General features: G+C 33.4%; 1 protein-coding gene across 1 annotated transcript; it reads left to right on the top strand.

The window, feature by feature from the left end:
* The first annotated feature begins 787 nt into the window (after positions 1 to 787).
* On the top strand, positions 788 to 2,094 carry LOC115965938 (mitogen-activated protein kinase kinase 9-like). Its single transcript, XM_031085255.1, has one exon. It carries the CDS (start codon positions 897 to 899, stop codon positions 1,854 to 1,856), a length of 960 nt encoding a protein of 319 aa, XP_030941115.1. The 5' UTR covers positions 788 to 896; the 3' UTR covers positions 1,857 to 2,094.
* The last annotated feature ends 17,505 nt before the right edge of the window (positions 2,095 to 19,599 follow it).

The following is a 19,599-nucleotide window of genomic DNA, read 5'->3' as shown; positions in this document are numbered from 1 at the left end:
TCAGAAATGCTTTTACGCAAACCAAACACAACCTAAATGTAAAATAAATAGTGTTAAAATAAATTCACTCAATTATTGTAATTATTATGTATTTTTACACAACTTTACATAAATTGATGAGTAAATTTTGATTTTGATTTAATTAAAATATGATATATTTTTTTATTATACACGTACTTATAAAGTGGTCTAAGAAAGACCAGATGATTTATAAAAAGTAAATAAAAAAACCCGAAGATCAGATGACCTATCTTTCTATGATTATTGTGATAGCTTTTGTTTATAAAATTGGTGTTATTCCGGGAAAAAAAAAAAGGGTAAGATTAACTGCACCAACTTCACATACATGCTCTATTCTAATTTAGTTGAACATGTTCCAGCCATTCCATCATCATCCACAAGTACCAAACCTTTAAAAATAACGACCAACTTGCCACGTGGGCTGTATTTCCTCTTACGTTCACCTTGAAAACTAAGCGGAAATATTTTATTATATTCTGAATTATTTGTCCTCCAAAATCTGATCTGATTTAAAGAGAGGCGGCAGCCTTTAAGCCATAGTCTATTTAGTCACATGCAAATAAACAAAAACATAGTTTACTCCAAAAAAAAAAAAAAAGGTGACACCATACCCATAACCATAATCAATGCCATCTTACAATGAATCTTCTGATAATGTGGACCCCACTTCCCCCCTATCCTTCCACCTTCCTTCTAAAATCTATACTACCACAAGTCCACTCCCACTATACCACGTGCTTTTTTCTCGCTCTTATATATCTCTAACAACAACCACTCCATCCATCCCCCATTCTCATACGCCACTCACTCTCTCCCAATCCATCTACCCCATCCATCTATCCCCCAATCCATCAATCTCCCTACCTTAAATTTCCATGGCACTAGTTAGAGAGCGCCGCCAACTCAACCTCCGCCTCCCAATCCCAGAACGCTCCGACCACCGCCCTCGCTTCCCTTTACCTCTCCCACCCACCACAACCACAGCCAACACCTCCACCGCCACGTCAGCCGCTTCAATCACATCCTCCGACTTGGAAAAACTCCAAGTTCTAGGCCACGGCAATGGTGGCACGGTCTACAAAGTCCGTCACAAACGCACCAGCACTTTATATGCTCTCAAAGTCGTCCACAGCGACTCCGACCCCACTCTCCGCCGCCAGGTCTTCAGAGAAATGGAAATCCTCCGCCGCACCGACTCTCCCCACGTCGTCCGCTGCCACGGGATCTTCGAGAAGCCGTCGGGTGACATATGTATTTTGATGGAGTACATGGATTTAGGCACGCTAGACTCGCTACTCAAAACCCACGGGACCTTCTCTGAACCCAAGCTCGCTGACGTGGCGCGTCAGGTTCTCAACGGCCTTAACTACCTCCACGGACACAAGATCATCCACCGCGACCTTAAGCCTTCGAACCTGTTGGTCAACGATAAAATGGAAGTGAAAATCGCCGACTTCGGTGTCAGCAAAATCATGTGCCGTACGTTGGACGCGTGTAACTCCTACGTTGGCACGTGCGCGTACATGAGTCCTGAACGGTTCGACCCGGACACCTACGGCGGGAACTACAATGGATATGCTGGTGATATATGGAGTTTGGGGCTAACTTTGTTGGAGCTGTATATGGGTCATTTTCCATTTCTGCCTCCGGGTCAAAGACCCGACTGGGCGACCCTGATGTGCGCGATTTGTTTCGGAGAGCCGCCGAGCTTGCCGGAACAAGCCTCCGAAGAGTTTCGGAGTTTTATTGAATGTTGCTTGCAGAAGGAGTCTAATAAGAGGTGGACGGTGGCTCAGCTTTTGGCCCACCCGTTTGTGTGTAAAGATCCGAGATAATAGAGTTCAATGATGGTTCAGGGTCGGGCTTTCAGATCTGACCATTTTGGGGCTCTAGTATTTTTTTTTTTTGAGTTCTGTAATTTGTATATATAATCCGGATCCGAAGAATTTCCTTGTTTTTTTCAACCGTTACCTAGTTGTACATTCTTTTTCACTCTTGATTTTAGCTCCTGTAAGTTCAAGCAGCAAAAGACTGCTTTGAAATTGAATGAAGGACATTTTACACTTTTGATTAGCAATAAGCCAATAAGTGGTGATAACCTCTATGAAAATTAGAATTAGAATTAATCACAGATTTATCTTAGCAGATCAGGAATCACTTGAGCTCATTTTTTTTTTTAAATCAACTTAATTGAAAGTTTGCAGCTATGAGATACAAAATAATTAATTAATTATATATAATAAAAAAATTAAAAAAAAAAAAAAAAAAAAAAACTCCATTTAAAATTGTCGTTGTAGGTTTCAAATTATTTTGAATTGGCCTTGGGTTGGGAAAACTGGTGAGGCCAAGAACCTTTAGCAAAAGGGGGAAACAATCAACAAGATTGTGAATTTATAATCGCTTAGAGCATCAACATTAGTGATGCTAAAAATTTAAAATTTTGATACAAAAAGTTATTCTATCTATTTTATCATTTAAAAAGCACCTAATATCAATAGTTTTGTTTTAACATTCAACACAATAAAATAATATATCATTCAACAATACAATAAACAACCCACCACTACCGCAACAACCAGTAATCCAATCCAACCCCACCAATGTGACTAAAACCTATCAAGATCTAGTGAAGAAGAACAAAAAAAAACAAAAAACAAAAAATACAAAAAACAAAAAAAAGAAGAAGCAAAAACCAAGAAAAAAAACGAGTAGAAAAAACCCACAGATCGGAACATAAACCAATAAAAACCCACAGATACAACCAACAAAATCCAAAAAAAAAAAAAGAGCAAAAAAAAAACCCACTGCAAAAACCATCGTAGAGAGAAGAGATGAGAGATTGGGGTGAAGGTGAAGATGAGAGGTTGGCCAAAGAAAAGAGAGAAGTTTGAAGAAAGAGTTAGGGAGAGAGAAAATGTATAATAAAAAAAATGAACTCACCAATACTTTTTTTTTTTTTTTTTTGCCTTTGAGATATAGTAAACTGGTATTACCAATTTACTGTAGCTCTAAATCTAAAATTTTTAGCTTTGCCTCCACCATCGTAGCATGCTTTTTAGTATCGGTAGTGCTAGTTTCTTAGTACCACCAATGTTAATGCTCTTAAAGAATTGAAACTCTCTAAAGAGGCAATTGTCAATTGAATTTAATGAGAGAATTTCTTTTTTCTTTTTTAATAGTGTTTTGAATTTCATACCATTATATATTTATATATAAGCTGTCATTTTTTGTTAAATTAATAAATAGAACTGGATGAATCTTGAAGTCATAGAGGTTTATACAATTATGTGTAGAGTATGAATAGAACATTCTTATGACATCTTTTTGGGTTCCCCATTTGAGCTCATTGATTAAGTAGTTACATTCTGTTGGAAGACTCATAAAAGTGGTGTGAATATGCATTCTAGGTTGATACATGGAGGTTTTTTTTTTTTTTTAAGGCAGTTGGTACATGGTGTAAGTGCTCTAAAAGTAAAGGTCCAAACCCACTTAGAACAATATTGCCTTGTCCCTAAAATTCAAGCTCAACAATAGAATTTCTTTAAAGAGTTGACAAATAATTCAAGTGCATTTCTAATCTGAATTCAAGTCAAAAACCGAAGAGTCTAGAATAACAAAAAGGATTAATACAAGTATACAATAAGAAAAATAGCTCTCCTCGGGCAGATCCAAAGATTAGTCTCCTGTATATAAGGTTTGAGTTTTACACCAAATAATGCATTATACACTTTCTCTTTTTTCTAGTTTCTCCACCAAAGATCCCTCCTTTCTGGGAGACTCCTCTCCTTTTATACCCCTCTTCTTCATACCCTTGCCCTCCATTTGTATGCCTCCAGACATTTCTAAGGACACTTGTCCCATCAACACTCTACTAAAGATGGTGGAAAGGGTTGCTAGCTGTGAATATACTGTTCAGGGGTCATTTTCTCATTAAGTGCAACTTATAAGGTTGTTCCAGGACATTTAATGCGGAGAGGGAAAGTAAACTTCTCTAGGAAGCTTCCTCCCATGGTCATTGCCCCCCCCCCCCTCTCATGGTCCTTTATCTTCTGCACGAGTTTCCATGAAGTACTACTCTTTATCCTTTCCTATGCTCAGGTCAATGAAGTCCTCGGGGTTGATAAATTTCTACGAGCAAGTTTGTGTGAAACATTTCATGTTTTAATCCTTTTCGATCCTTGGACCCCACACACATGGAGTTAAAGCAAATGCATCATGTATATACTAGTTCTTTAGTTAAGAAAATAGTCAATGCCTTCTATTATTTAACAGAAAAAAGGTACTTGCCAAAAATTTTTTTTAATTGAATGAATATGAGAAATATCGCCAAAAAATTGCTAAAAGGGTAATTGAAGTAAATTAGAAATGTCGCAAAAAGAGAAAATACGTGAGTACACAAAGTGCTTCATATATAGTTATTAAATCCGTACCAAATCACCAATTAAATCATGAAACTTGTGAACCAAAGTATTATTTGAAGTGGTTTAGTGTAAAATACCAAATATGAATTGACGCATTATCAAATTGTGTAAATCGACAAATTGCATGTGTTAATCTTTTTAACCCATAGATAAAAGGGAAAAAAAAAATATCATGTGTATTTGTGAAAAAACTCAAAAAGACTGAACTAAACTACTAAAATCATTGAACTTTGAAGTTATCAATTGTATTTAGAGATTTAAATAATTTTTCTATGCTCTAGGTTTTAATGATTGAACTAAAAATTTATTTTGAATTTCAAAGAGATATGTTGTTTCAAGACTTTGGGACTAAATAAATTGGTTATTGGATGATTTATGTAAATGATGTGTTTTTTTTTTTTTTTAATTCTCTAACTTTAGGTCATATAATGTAATTTTTTTATTGTTATAATTTATTAATTTACCTAAATGTAGTAATATTATTAGTTTTTTTTATATAATTATAAAGTATATTATTTAATTAATTAATAAATCTACAATTCAACCAATTCTTCAATCGGGTCAACCATTGTTACAGTTTTAATAACTATTTACAGCTCATGGAATTAATAAAATAAAAGCTAAAAAAATCTCAATAATCTCAAATTACCCAACTTTCTTCTATTCAATTTTCTGATTTAGATTCACATTACAGAAGTGCGAAATTCTCGAAAACGCGACACACGTGGTGTTCAGTATAAAGTAAAAGGTATTGGTACTTTACTGGCGGTTCTGTTTCCACTGCTACCTTTTCTTTTGAGTTCTGTTTACACAACCTTTTGAAGGTTTTCCATTTGCGTAAATCTTTTTATCTGGTTGGTTTCTAGCCTTTTAGGTAGCCCCTACTTGCAAGTTGCAAGTTGTCAAGCATAACCATATAGTCCTGCTCATTATTAAGAGTTAAGATGATCATCGCTACGGTGTAAAAAATTGGTTTGATCATATAATTGCACCCAAATCGACTAAAACCGACCTTAAAATGTGGTACCACACAAACAACTGCTTGCGTTTTGCGAAAAACACTATAAAAACAGCACCCACATTGCACCTATTAATATAAAAATTTTATTTTACATTTAATATATGTTTTCAATAATCAATATACATAAAAATCAACCAAACCACCCCTCACTGCACTATACACACTCCTAATCCCTGCCATTTTGTGACTTTAAAAAAAAAAAATACTAGCTTCAAAATAAAGCCAAAAAGCTTGAAATCTGGTCATGTTTTCAGGTAAACCAACTGGAATTCAATATAAGCAGTGCAAGAAAGGAGACTAAAACCCAATGGTAGAAGTAGACTATAGTGGGGCTACTGCATTCCGAGACTTGTCCCTATTCAGCTTCCTTCAAAACCATCAAATGGTTTTCATTTGGTTTAATTACTCTTTATTATTAGTTGACTCTTATCTCTAAGTCTGCCTCCACTTTTGCAAGTTGCAAGTACCAACTTGCAACACATAAATGCAAGGTCTATTTTTAAGGCCTCCAGGCAAATACAATGTTAACAAGATTGAAAGCACGGAAAATTCTTAAATAGTTTTGGAATATAGTGATATGGTGCTCTCTTTTTTCACATTTATAGTGAATCTCACCATGAATTTAATGAGCAGATCCCATCATGAATGTGAAAGAAAAAAATACTATTTTTCATACGAATACCTAAGAATTACTCTTGAAGCACATAATATTCTTTGAAGGAGATTGATCAAATCAAGTGGTTTACAAGGAGATCAACGGTCGATGTTTCATTTTATTGAAAAAAACGGTACTTGTTGTAGTAGTCAGTTAAAGTGGATATTTCGAGATAGCTTCGATCCACTAATACTGGAGCGGGACCATACATGAGCCAGCAAATAACACCATTATATATATATATATATATATATATATTTTAAAAGAAAAAAGAAAAAGGCAAATCTGTCTAAATCACACATTTCTGGATGCGTGAACCTCAGACTTAGAGCCAGAGGCTCCTCGTTGCTGCGAAGCGCCAAGTTGGGTGTAATCAATCATCCATGATGTCATGCGTGACTTTTCCACATTCTAAAATTATGACGTTCTTTTTTGTTTTTATAAACAAGAAAAAATAAAAACACAAAAGTCCTTTTTTTTTTTTTTTTTCTTCTTCTAAATTGTTACGTAATTTATTAAAAATTTAATAGATAAATTACATTAAATCTCCTCTAAGATTTAAGAAAATGATACCCTCACTAAAAGCAATTTTTTGATAGCACCTCTCTAAGGGTAACTATTTAGGAAGAGTTTGGCATTAGTTTTAAGTTTTAATTTTTAATTTTTAGCTTTATGTGCAACCAGGGACGGACCTACACCATGCAAGAGGGGGGGGCAATGAGGAAGAGTTTGGCATTAGTTTTAAGTTTTAATTTTTAGCTTTATGTGCAACCAGGGACGGACCTACACTATGCAAGAGGGGGGCCATTGCCCCCCCCCCCCAATTAAAAAAAAAAAACTAGTATAAAAAATTAAGATTTGTTCTTTTATATATATATATTTGTCCCTCCTTCTCTAAAATATTTAGATATTGATCTGCAAGAAAATAAATAAATAAATAAAATTCATGCCCCTTTAACTACATAACCAAAAAAAAAAAAAAAATGGACTAAACAAAAATCATGCACAAAATAAGAAACACTTATTTAGTATGTTATGCTTTGTTAATGTATTTTTATAGTATGAAATGTTTAAGAAATACTTATTTTGTAGGTAGTATTTTGCTGAATATGAAATAGATGTGAGTTTTTATTTTCATGAATTTTTTTTTGGTTTTAAGCTTTGCCCCCCCAGGTATGAATCCTGGTTCCGTCCCTGTGTGCAACTTTTTAAAACATTATTTTTTCTTGCATTTTCTTACTTTTTCAAATTTTTTCAAGGTTTACACTTTTAGAAAAAAAATTTCAAAAAAAAAAATAAAAGAATTATTCCCAAACAGACTCTTAGTATATGTTTGGATAACTGAAAACTTATTGCGTCTGTGTTTCACCTTTTTTTTTTTTTTTTTTTGAAGAGCATTCTAGCACTTTTGAGAGATTCTAGTAAGTCCCATGCACTGTTCACGAAACCCATAAATACCTTTTTTCAACAAAACTGTTAATAAAAATAGGTCCCACAACAATATTCACACATTTAAAAATTATTTTGCTACAGTATTTTCAGTTTTCAACAAAATAAGCGGTATTCAAACAGACCCTTAATATACTCAAGGCATACTCTGTAATAATTTTTCATCTCTCAAAACTATTAGAAATGACACTTATTTCTTGAAGTTTGTGGAAATTTTATAAATAAATCATTATCTCTTATAGCATTATAATATTCTATATTTTTTATAGAAAAATCTTAATATTGTTAATTTTAATTGTTAAGCTATGGTTAAAAATTAAAGAAATTACACTTTATCGCCCTAAAAAATACTCTAAATTATATTTTGTATCCAAAATTTTCAAAATGCACGATTAATACCCTTTATAACCCGTGTTACATTTTCCACACCGCCATCAATTCTGCCGTTATCTTGAATGGTATCATGTAAAAAGAGCTAATTGTACCTCTTCTCAATTCCTTAATTTTTATTAAAAAAAAAAAAATACATTTTATCATTTTAAACTATACACTCAACCTCCCATGCTCATCCATGGGAATCAACACTCAACACTCTTTTGTTGTTTTTTCTCCAAGATCGTTTGTGTGGGCCCTTTAGGCTTGCTTTGTCCCCCAAATTGTGGATGGCCCCTAAATTTTATCCAATTAGGTTAGTTCTTTGATTCGTGAAGAAAAAAAAATGTTAATTTTGTAAAATGAATAAATTAAACCACAAATTATAGCCAAACAAATAAGGAGAACAAACTTCTAAGAGCCAAAAAAAAGGGGAAAGGAGGCCAAAAATACAGCCAAAAAAATTAGGAAAACAAATGTTTAACAAAAAGAGCAAATAAAAAAGAAAAAAAAGGGAAAGGATGCCAAAAATATAGCAAAAAAATAAGGGGAAAAAAACTTAGAGAAAAACAAATGGGGAAAGGAGGCCAATGAATTTACTGAAATATAAAAAGTAGAAAAGATAATTTTTTGTGACCTAGAAGCTAAAATCTCTCCCTCTCTCTTTCTATCTCAACAATACATAACAAATCAACAAATCTATAAAATAAATAAAATAAAATAAAAAAGCTCAAACCACTTTTTTTTTTTGGTTAATAAATATTGTGGGAAAATTTTGTTTTGTTTTATTTTTTTTAATCTTTACCTTAGGCTTAAAAATGCAAAAAGTTGCCCCTGTCCTAAACACCTTGTCACCTTTGCCGCACACCATTCTTTGTTGGGCCTATTTCTAGGATCATTTGTGTGGGCCCTTAATAATTGCTATGTCCTTGCTAGCAAAGGGACCTGAACACCCTCGCCACTTTCACCACCCATCACCTGCAGTGGTGACTCCAGGAATTTTTTCCAGAGTGATCCTTAAGAAGTATAAATTACACAATCTAATAAAAAGAGAAATTCATCCAGTAGTTTTCTTATCAAATATTTGTCCATAATTCTAGCAAAAGAATAAATAATAAACTATAAGTTCATTTGAAATATTAATTGTAGGGACTAAGGCCCAAAGTAGTGTATTGGGCCTTGTGCCTTGTTCGAGGACATAGACAAGTCCGAGGAGGAACGAATAACTACTAAGGGGTTCCTAGTTGAAATCTCACAAGTGAGGTATGAATAGAAGGATATCCAAGGAGGAATACCTCCTCGGACATGACAAGTGTAGTCCAAGTATACACTAAATGTGTCCTATGAACGTATGAGAAGGAAGGAAACTCAAAATATCTAAGAAAAAGTTGCTACCACCATATTAAATGCATTGCAACTACTTTTCTGGCCCCATTTATGTGGAAAAGACCTCTGAACAGTGCTGTCTTGGCTAACACAACTCATAGAAGGCTGAAAGGGGTGTCTGATGGGATGGGCACTCAAGTGTGGATTCAGATAATCAACAAGTGTAGGGTCAAGATGATTAGAAAGGAGCTATAAAATGTGGAAGAACCCCCATGAGAATGGGATCGGAAAAACAAAGAGAAAACACTGTTGTAATCTAAAATATCTTAGTATCCAACTGTGATCAATATACAATAATTGTGGCCTCCTCGGACTGAAAGTCCATAGACATCAATATCTCTTATTTGTGATTGATTGTCTTTTGATCCAATACTAGCTATTGTCCAATTCATTAGGATCCAGTTTTTTGACTCATTCTCTACAAATTCATTGTATTGGGCTCATCAGATCAAGACTTCATACATTTTGGGCTTGGGCTCCAAATTTTTAGCCCTACATTAATAAAATTATTAATTATTGTTGTTTAGTTATTTCATTAATTTGTTTGTATTTTATAAATTATAATTTGTTATACTGTTATTTCATTAATTATAAAATTATTAATTGTTGTTTAGTCTAACATAATTTAATTTGTTTGTCTTTTATAATGTATTGGTGAATTAAATTATTAATTATTTTTTATTAGTTGCTTCCCCCAATTAAATATTGGTTAATTAAATTATTGTTTATTAGTTGCACTAGCACACACCCCATATGCATTTACTTCGCCCAATTCAAATAACCCACCCTGGCTCCATGCCCCCATCCACCCCCCACTCAACAGACAAGCCCTATGCCCCCCAATCATAAGAGCCAATTAGATAAATTCACAATTACAAATCACAATACACTAAAAGACAATTAATTGTATCTTACTAACACCAGCACCAACACCAACGGATAAAGCCAAAAACAGGGGCAAATATTAATAAAGTTATAAAGTAAAGCTAAGCAAAAGCAATTAGCCAATCAACCAATCAGCCAATCACAGTTTAAAGACAAATAGAGAATCAGATAAAGTCTTAAAGAGAGAGAGAGAGAGAGAGAGAGAGTCTCATTTCATTTAACTTTCATTCTTCAGATAAAGAGAGAGAGACTGAGACAGAGAGAAACCCATTAACCCAAATCCAATAACTCGTATTTGTAAGAGAGAAAAAGAGAGAGAAGTTAAGTGTAAAGATGAAATACCTTAAGGTTGAGGGAGCAGGGAGGCTTAAGGCTAAAGGGTGGCGCCATCGGGCCACACGTTGAGGCGAGGAAGACCGATCTCCGATCTGATGTGTTCTGCCGTTTTGGAGCTCGAGTTTGAGGCCCGATCTCTATCCGTTAGTTGTTGTCGTCCGTTGGTTTCTGATTTCAGTATATTGGGTTAGGTTTTTTTCTTTAGGTTAGGTTTCTTTCTTTCTTTCAACATCTATTAGTGTTTGGTTGCGTTGTCCGTTGGTTTCTGATTTTAGTATATTGGGTTTTGGTTTGTTTGTTTGTTTGTTTTTTTTTTTTTTTTTTTTTTGAGAATCCGTGGGTTTGCTACCATTTGTAATCTGTTGGGTTTGCCTTACCTTCTTCTTCTTCTTCTTCTTCTTCTTCTTCTTCTTCTTTTTTTTTTTTTTTTTTTTCCTTTAGATTGGGTTTGCTTTACCATTTGTTGTTTAGGATTGATGTTGGGCTTTTTCTCCCTAGTGGGCTTGCCCTATTACAATTTTTTTTTCTTCAAATTTTAGTTCAAAATTTTTTTTGGGCCTTTTTTTTTTTTGCTTGAAAGTAGAACAATTTTTTTTTTTAAATTTTTATTGAGGGTATTCCTAATTTTTTTTAAAGGGTAAACAAATAAAAAAATTAATTATTATATATAAATTTTTTTTTCCAGGTCAGGGTGTTCCCAGCTTTGATACCACTTGTTTGAGAGATGACACTTTAGAAAGCCTCTAACTGAGTAGTTAATATAACATATAGAGATACCACCTAATCCAAAAGATTTAAACCTATAAGTTTGAACCCAACTATATTATATTAACCATTTTCTAATGTCATTCTTATTCAGTGTGTTATCTCCCCCAACAATTTCATTCTCAAAATGTGTTAAGTATCTTGCCTATAGAATCTCGATTCTTAGAATTCAATCATTACTTATTCAGTTCCACCTATCTTTCATATTGTTATTTCAATTTTTTTATTTTTATTTGAAGCAGTCTATCCAAATTTAGGAAGGGTTTGGATACAGCGTTTCAGCTTCTGCATTTTCAAGCTGCGTGTTTCAGCTTTTTTTTTTCTTTTTTTTTTCCCCCCTGGAAACGCCTCTGTCATTGTTCATTGTCCATGAACAGTAATACTAGGCTTATGAACAGTAAAAGACAGAGTAAACAGTAATTTTTCACATTTGAAAATTTATTTTGCTACAGTGTTTTCAATTTTCAGTTTCAGCAAAAATAAGTTGTATCCAAATGGACTCTTAGTCCCAGCTTTAAACGTGTCAAATCATATTCCTAAGCACGTAATACACCTATTCTTGGTGATACTCTTTATACGCCCTTGGCCAGTTTCTTTACCAAGCTGCCTGTTTTCCTAGCAACCTTTTATTAGTCGATCAAACCTTGTAATTTACAAGATTTCAAGGTAAGGGCGGTACTCATCAAGCATCTCTCCTATGCAAATGTCTACCAATTTGGGCTACTTCACACAGAGTGAAAGCTCTTGAAACTTTAACATATACTCTAGTGAATTATTCTCAGACCATAATCTCTTATCACATTATTTTCTACAACAATTCTATATGGCAGATTGTGACTGTCTGCTTATTATTTTCACATATAAACCTACCAGTTTTGTTTTGTTTTTGTTTTGTTTTGTTTTGTTTTGTTTTTTTTTTCATGGTCAATCATATCAAATAATTGTGAAAATGAGCACGAAACAAGTTGTGGTCCTATCTTTCTAATCCAATACAACTTTTGTCTTTCTTTACCTAGGTCAGTTAAGGTGATATTTTCATTAACAATATAAAAAATACCTTTAGAAATTGTGTAGCTAAGTCATTTAGCTAATCAACAATCATATTGGCAAGATGACATACTAATAAATTAAAGACCCGTCTTCCAAGGATTTTGACAACCCCTTTAGACACATTATAACCGTGTAAATAAGTGATTACAGCAGCTACAAATTGCCGTAAGTGGTACTTTGTATTCCCCGTTCGTCATACTAGGGAAACACATGGCATGGGGTATGTAGTTAGAGGGTACAACCATTGTTGTAAAACTATTTTAGAATTTGAACTTCTTTTATAATTTTGGACAAAACTTAGGTATAGTTCAAGTACAAGACATTAAATTTCTATATTAAATTTGAACACATGGTTGCATACTCGCATTAACCAATGAAGCACAAATAATATTTTCTTTTCCAATCATAATTAAAACTAATTTAGCTATGTACTTGAATTTAACTAGGGAACCTAGTGTAACATATATAAATATTACCCTATAATTTTTTTTTTTATATCATTTTAAAGGTAAGAATAATGTTTTTCTATTATTTATTTTTTTTATCGTTTCAATTAAAACTCTTACTCATTTTTTTCAACCTTTATTTTCTTTTTATGGGTTTTGAACTTTTAAAAAAGACATGGACAAAAAATGAAAAAAAAAAAAAAATCTTTTTCTTTCCCAAATGATTGTCATATAAATGAAACAAATACACAAAGCAAATCTATAAAAAAATAAATAAAAAAAATTCAAAGTTTATTATCGCAAGGGTGGCAAATAGATTGACAAACAATATATATATATTTTTTTTTAAAGTAAAGATTATAAAAACTTTATTATGTTTTTTCTTTTCTTTTTTTTGGGAGAAACAACTTCATTGTGAGATAGTTATTATTCAGTACCAAACACTAAAAAACATTCTCAAACACATTTTTAATGTCGTTACCAAATACCAAAAAATGAAATAATTTTTCAAAAAATATTCTCTTAAAAATAACCAATTTTTCAAAAAACATTACAGAGCGTAAATAATTGTATAGGTGTTTATCAAAGCTCATCGTATCAGAATCAAATGAAAAGATAATGCATGTGCTGCCTGAGGTGATAGCCGAAACCAATGGGCAAAAGACACCTTGTAAAATGCATAGCGAGTTAGCAACAAACCATACTCTTTAGGAATTATGGGCGGGCCACCCCCTATCTCTGCCCTTGGGTGTAACATTTTTTTTTTTTTTTTTTTAAGTACTATAAACACACTTCTTTCTTTGATTTATTTATTTGTCTTTTAAATTCACCTATTTTTAATAGACAGTAATATTGTTGTTGATTTTTTCGATATATATATATATGTATATATATTTTGTGGCTACACAAATTTGGTTAATTTGAGCTTGGGATCACAATTAATTTGTATTATGTGTTTACAATAATCTACAGTGGGAGATTTGAATAGGAACCCTGCATTTTTTTGAATAAAATAAAGTAAAAGATTTATTCATAAGAGCTGTTGGAACAGTTTCTTACAGAGTATCTCTCTTATTTCTCAAAAAATCTCATTTTTCTATTAGTTTCATTTCTTTTATATTTCCCCTCCTCTTCTTTCTTCATCCTTATCCCTTCTTACATTTGCTTTGTTTTCTTCTTTAGCATGAGCTCCAATATGAGCTATCTTTATTCAATTGGGTAGTTTTCTACCCCATCGGACTCTTCTTTTCTCAATGTTATGATGAATGGAGACTTTTGAGATTTCTTGTCTTATTCTGATCAGTTATCCAACATTAAATGCAAATGTGTCAGGCAAATTATTGTAAATCTATCAGGAAGCTTTAGAAGGCATCCTCGAATAGCCCCGTATGTTTCGGAATTCTTCCTCAGAAGCTCGGGATTTATGCTAACATTGCTAGCTCAGTAGAGATATTTTACTTTGGATGGAGTTCGCAATAACTTATCATCGGACCCATGATGACACACCCTTTGGTCCGTGGTCTGAGGTATAGACCCTTTGAAGAGGCTTTCACCAGACCCAAGATGACGCATCCTCTGGTTCGTGGTCTAAGGTATGGACCCTTTGGGGAGGCTTTTATTGTAGAGGAGTACGTATTGGACCTATTTTAGCCCATGACCCAATGTTATTTGGGCTATTCAAATCTATTATTTGGGCTTTATAAGCCATCTCCCTATACTAGTGGTTAATAAATTTAAAATTAAATTTTGTGAAAAATTCAACTTCAAAGAAGTACTTACTAGTTAATAATATAACATCATAAGAAAGCTAAATACAAAATTTTAATTAGTAATTTTACATCTAAAAAAAAAAGTAAGAAATATATATTTTAAGTAAAAGTACTATTTACTTTTTTTTTTTTTTTTTTTTGAGAAAGAAGTACTATTTACTTGATACTTGAATATTTATAAACGAAATACATGAATCTGGTCCTTAATGAATGGTAGGGCTAATGTGAAAATAGAATCAAACTTGAAAGGCCAAATCGAGAATTTTAAAACATAAATAATCAAATAAAAATAGCCATAAAAGGCCAAATTGATACTTTACTCATTTTCTCTTCTTCCACATTTACTCTCTTTTGTCATATTTGCTTTAAAAGGAGCTCAAAAGGTAGATAATCAAAGAGCCCATTTGGTAATCCAACTTAAAAATAATTTAAAAAAAAAAAATTATTTTTGAACCCCACTAGAGTTGTTTGGTAACACTTTCATGAAAATTGTTCTCCAAAATCATTGTTGAGAACAATTTTCTAAAAACATCTCATTTTTGTTTTTGTTTTGGGTGATATTTTTGTAAATGACTCTCTCTCTCTCTCTCTCTCTCTCTCTCTCTCTCTCTCTCTCTCTCTCTCTCTCTCTCTCTCTCTCTCTCTCTCTCTCTCTCTCTCTCTCTCTCTCTCTCTCTCTCTCTCTCTCTCTCGGGTTGTGATGGTTAGGCATGTTGATCATAATGACCAAACTGCAGTGAGAACCACGTGACTTGTGACTCTCTCTCTCTCTCTCTCTCTCTGAGATATCTCTTAACATAATCAAGGTTTTACGTCATTAATGCTCGATTCAGTTTATTTGGAGTATTAGGGATGACAATTTTTCTCTGCTTTACTTAACCCACCTCTCCCCGCTTTACCCCACGAGGGTTTTCCTTCGCCCCACAAAGGTGGTGGAGTGGGGATGTGACAAGATTTTAGCCTTGCTCGATGAGGTAAGATTTTAGCCCCGCACCACAAGGCGGGGTGGGAATGAGTTTAGACTTTTTAGACTCAACTTGCCTCACCCCTCCCTGTCCCCACCCCGCCACGCGTTGTTAGGGGTTATAATTGTAAATTTTTCATACCCTAAAACCCTATTATTTAAACAAATATATCAATATTAGCTTATTTTATTTTACCCAATGTGGTTCTCTGCCTTTATTTTGTTATGTGTTATACTATGAGATTTTTTTATTTTATTTTTTATGATTGTCTTGTTAAACACTTGGATATATTATTCAATTTTTTCTAAAAATTGATTTGATTTGATGGGATGAATTTAGTTATAGTTTCAAGTATATTTTTATTAATGAAATAGGTTTTAATTAAAAAAATTGTACTAGTTGTAGGGCAAGTTAACAAAAAGTAGAGTTTTACAGGGTGGGATGGGGCTTTGTGGGGTCCCAAGGGTGGGGATGGGGTGAGAAAGTTTTCCCCGTTAAGTAAGACGGGTCGGAAATGGGATAAGACAAAATCATGTGGGGCGGGGACGAAGACTCCATCCTTTGGTCCCGTCCCGTCCCATTGCCATCCCTATGGGTGTATGGTTGATTTAGATGATTTGGTATTGCTGCCATGTGTGGGGGATAAGTTGTCTCCGGCTCTCCGGTCGTATTTTATTTATTTATTTTTATTTTATTGAATAAACAATTGTGTTGGAGATTGATGAAAAACAAAATCCCAAATATATTGGCAAAAAATAGTTGGCGGTCCCAAAACCCACAAAACACTGGAAAACTGTTTTTGAGAATATTTTCTCAAAACACGACAATGTAAGTTTTGGAGCACATACCACAAGCCCAAAATCTATTATTTTCACTTTCCCATGTTCAGTAGCTTTGGGGCAAGCTCCAGGCCCATTTATATATATTCAGGAGAGGGTATAAAATAGGCTACGAAATCTCCAACCCAATAAAGAAAGGAGCGTTAGTTCGGTTGGGAATGGGTGGTGGGCACTCACTCAGGTTTGACACGTGGTGGGATTGTCTTTTGCCGACAATAGAAAAAACAGATTTTCTTCAAAAGTATAAATATAAACTTTGCCCCTTTGCTTCTTAAAATAAATAAAATAAAATATAAAATTTTCTTTGCTGCCTTTTGTAAACAACAGAAAAAATAGTTTCCTTTTTAATATTGATTCATTGATTGCCAACTTTTTTTTTCCTTAATTGTTGTATTTATATTTATTCTAGTATTATTTTGTTTCTTCTTATTTTGGTTTGTATACTGTTAACATGAATTTATTATTTAAATTACTAGAAATTAGTTTACTGTTTACTAGCTTTGTAATTTCATAACTATTATTTTACTCTAATTGTGTAATATTTAACAAACAAACCTCGAATTGAAACGATAGAAGAATGCCAATATTGATTAAGGAACAATGTAAGCCGTTCACACTTCTCAAATTTCATATATGGCTATGTAAATAAATTATGAACTTTAATCTTTTTTTTTTTTTTTGAGAAACCAGACCTCAAGTCTGGGACTTTATTGAAGAAACAAAAACAAGAACTTAATGAACATCAAAGTCCACTAAAGCAGCAATGTCCAAAGGCAAAGCATCCGGCCAAACATGAGAGCCTACAATGGATGCAGCCTTCTTCGCAAGAGCATCCGCCACTAAGTTACCAGAGCGGTTGACATGATTATGAACTTTAATCTTGAGCTTTCAATGAATAAAGTAAATTCTGAGCAAACTATTCACTATTGATACATATTTTAAAAAAGAAAAATATTCAACATCTAGAAGTTAATACACGATCTTCTTTCCTCAGTAAGTAAGCTTTCGATTTTGAACTATCAAACGGGTGTTTTTTTTTTCCCTCTTAAGGTAAACGGTATGTTTAATTTTAAAATAAATTTTAACAAGTACATTTAAATCAATTTGTTGTTAAACCACCAGCGAGTGTGGTACAACTGGTAAGTGACTGCTGAGACTTTACCACATCCCAGTTTCAAGTTCTCACGAGGATTGTAATTGTAATTTCTGGAAGTCCCAAAAACCAATAAAGCCTAGGGTGTGTGTGGGTTCGGAGTTTCCGAGCTCCAGTTCGAATTGGTGGTACCCATGAGTTTATCCAACTGTACCGTGGGGCATGGGACAATGACTGCCACACGCAAGTCTCCTTTTTCTTCCCTCAAAAAAAAAAAAAAAAAATCAATTTGTTGTTGAATGAAGGAAGAAACTACTAAATCTGCCACATACTGAGCATGTCTAAGTGCCCGTTTGTTTCGGCTTTTTGAGCCTAAAATGCGCGTTTTGAAAAACGCTCAACCAATTTCTGCGTTTGGTAAACTCAAAACGCAACTTTTTTATAAAAGTTGCGTTTTGAGCATTGAGAAAAAACGGAGAACAAACACGGAAGGATTATGGACCCTCAGGGGTCCATAAATGAAAACGCACATAGCGCGTTTTGTATATTACCGTTGCAAATCCGAAAATTACCGAAATACCCATCAGTCTCTCACGCCCTCATCTCTCATTTGTGTCTTTTTTCTTCGTCTTCTTCCTCTTCGTCTTCCTCTGCTTCTTCACCGGTCTACCCCCACAATCAACAAAACCCATTTCACCCTTTGATATTCCGAACATAGAATCAACAAAACCAAACCAAACCAAACTTAAAATCAACTCAAATCCGGAAAACCCATCCCAAACCCAACTCAAAATCAACCCAAAATCCATAAAAAAAAAAAAAAACCAAAAATCCCAAAATCCTTATCTTCAGCTTCAATCATCTTCATCTTCATCTTCATCATCATCATCATCATCATCATCATCATCATTCTTCTCTGGAGTGTGAAAAAAAAAAAGAATAAAGGATGAGTTCTGGCGTTGGTGACGATGGTTCCGATGTGTTCCGATTTGAAGTGCGAAGAGAAAAAAAAAAAAAAAAAGAGAAAGAAAAGGAGAGAACCTTGTCGAGGTTGTCAATCTGGGAGGAGATGGGAGAGAGGACGCGAGGTCTCTTCGCAATGCTTTGGAGGTGACGGAGCTCCTCCAAGTCTAGCGCCACTTCGTCCGCCATTTTCACTTTTGCTTCTCCAGCTAAACAAAACCAAAATTATTATTTTTACACTATCAAGTATCAACCGTGAGAGAGAGACAATCTAGAGAGACCGTTTGAAGTGCTAAGAGGCAAAAAAAAAAAAAAAAGAAAGAGAGCTGGAATGTTCTGGATTGAAGAGAAGATGGTAGAGGAAAGAAGGAAAAAGAAAAAGAAAGGAGTGTGGTTGGTTACGTGGGTGGATGAGATAAAAAGAGGAGAAAAAAAAAAAGAAAAAAAAAGGAAGTAGAATGTTCTGGACTGAAGAGAAGATGGTAAAGGAAAGAAGGAAAAAGAAAAAGAAAGGAGTGTGGTTGGTTACGTGGGTGGATGAGATAAAAAGAGGAGAAAAAAAAAAGAAAAAAAAAGAAAGTAGAGCCACGTGTGTGGAGAGAAAAAAAAGGGAGAAAAAAGAAATTATATCATAATATTTTCATAATATTTTTACAGTAAATTTTAAGGTAGGTCATTATTAGCTAATATTGGTGAGAAAAAAATAATTTTTTTAGAAAGAGAAAAAAATAATTTTAATAATATGTTAAAAAATTAAAATTACTATCAATTTTTATCACAATATTTTTACAATACTTTCACAATAAATCTTAAATAGTAGATTATTATTAGCTAATATTGGTAAGAAAAAAATAATTTTTTTAGAAAGAGAAAAATTGATTTAAGTATGATGAAGTAATTGATTTAAGTATGAAACAAACTCACATAAAAAAAAATTTGAAATAAATTCCCTTATATATACATTGTCATTTTTTGTCATTTACCCTTCAAAAAGCCACTTTTATCAACTTTTACCAAACACTCAACTTTTTCATTATACACTTTTTAATAGTTTTTACCAAACACTCAGTTTTTTGAAACTCCACTTTTTACATTATGCACTTTTACAAAACTCCACTTTTTCATTATGCACTTTTTCAAAAAGCTGAACCAAACTCACCCTA

This window comes from Quercus lobata, chromosome 10 (genome assembly GCF_001633185.2).
Source record: "Quercus lobata isolate SW786 chromosome 10, ValleyOak3.0 Primary Assembly, whole genome shotgun sequence".
NCBI lineage: Eukaryota > Viridiplantae > Streptophyta > Magnoliopsida > Fagales > Fagaceae > Quercus > Quercus lobata.
This window is presented reverse-complemented; position numbering and strand designations above follow the sequence as displayed.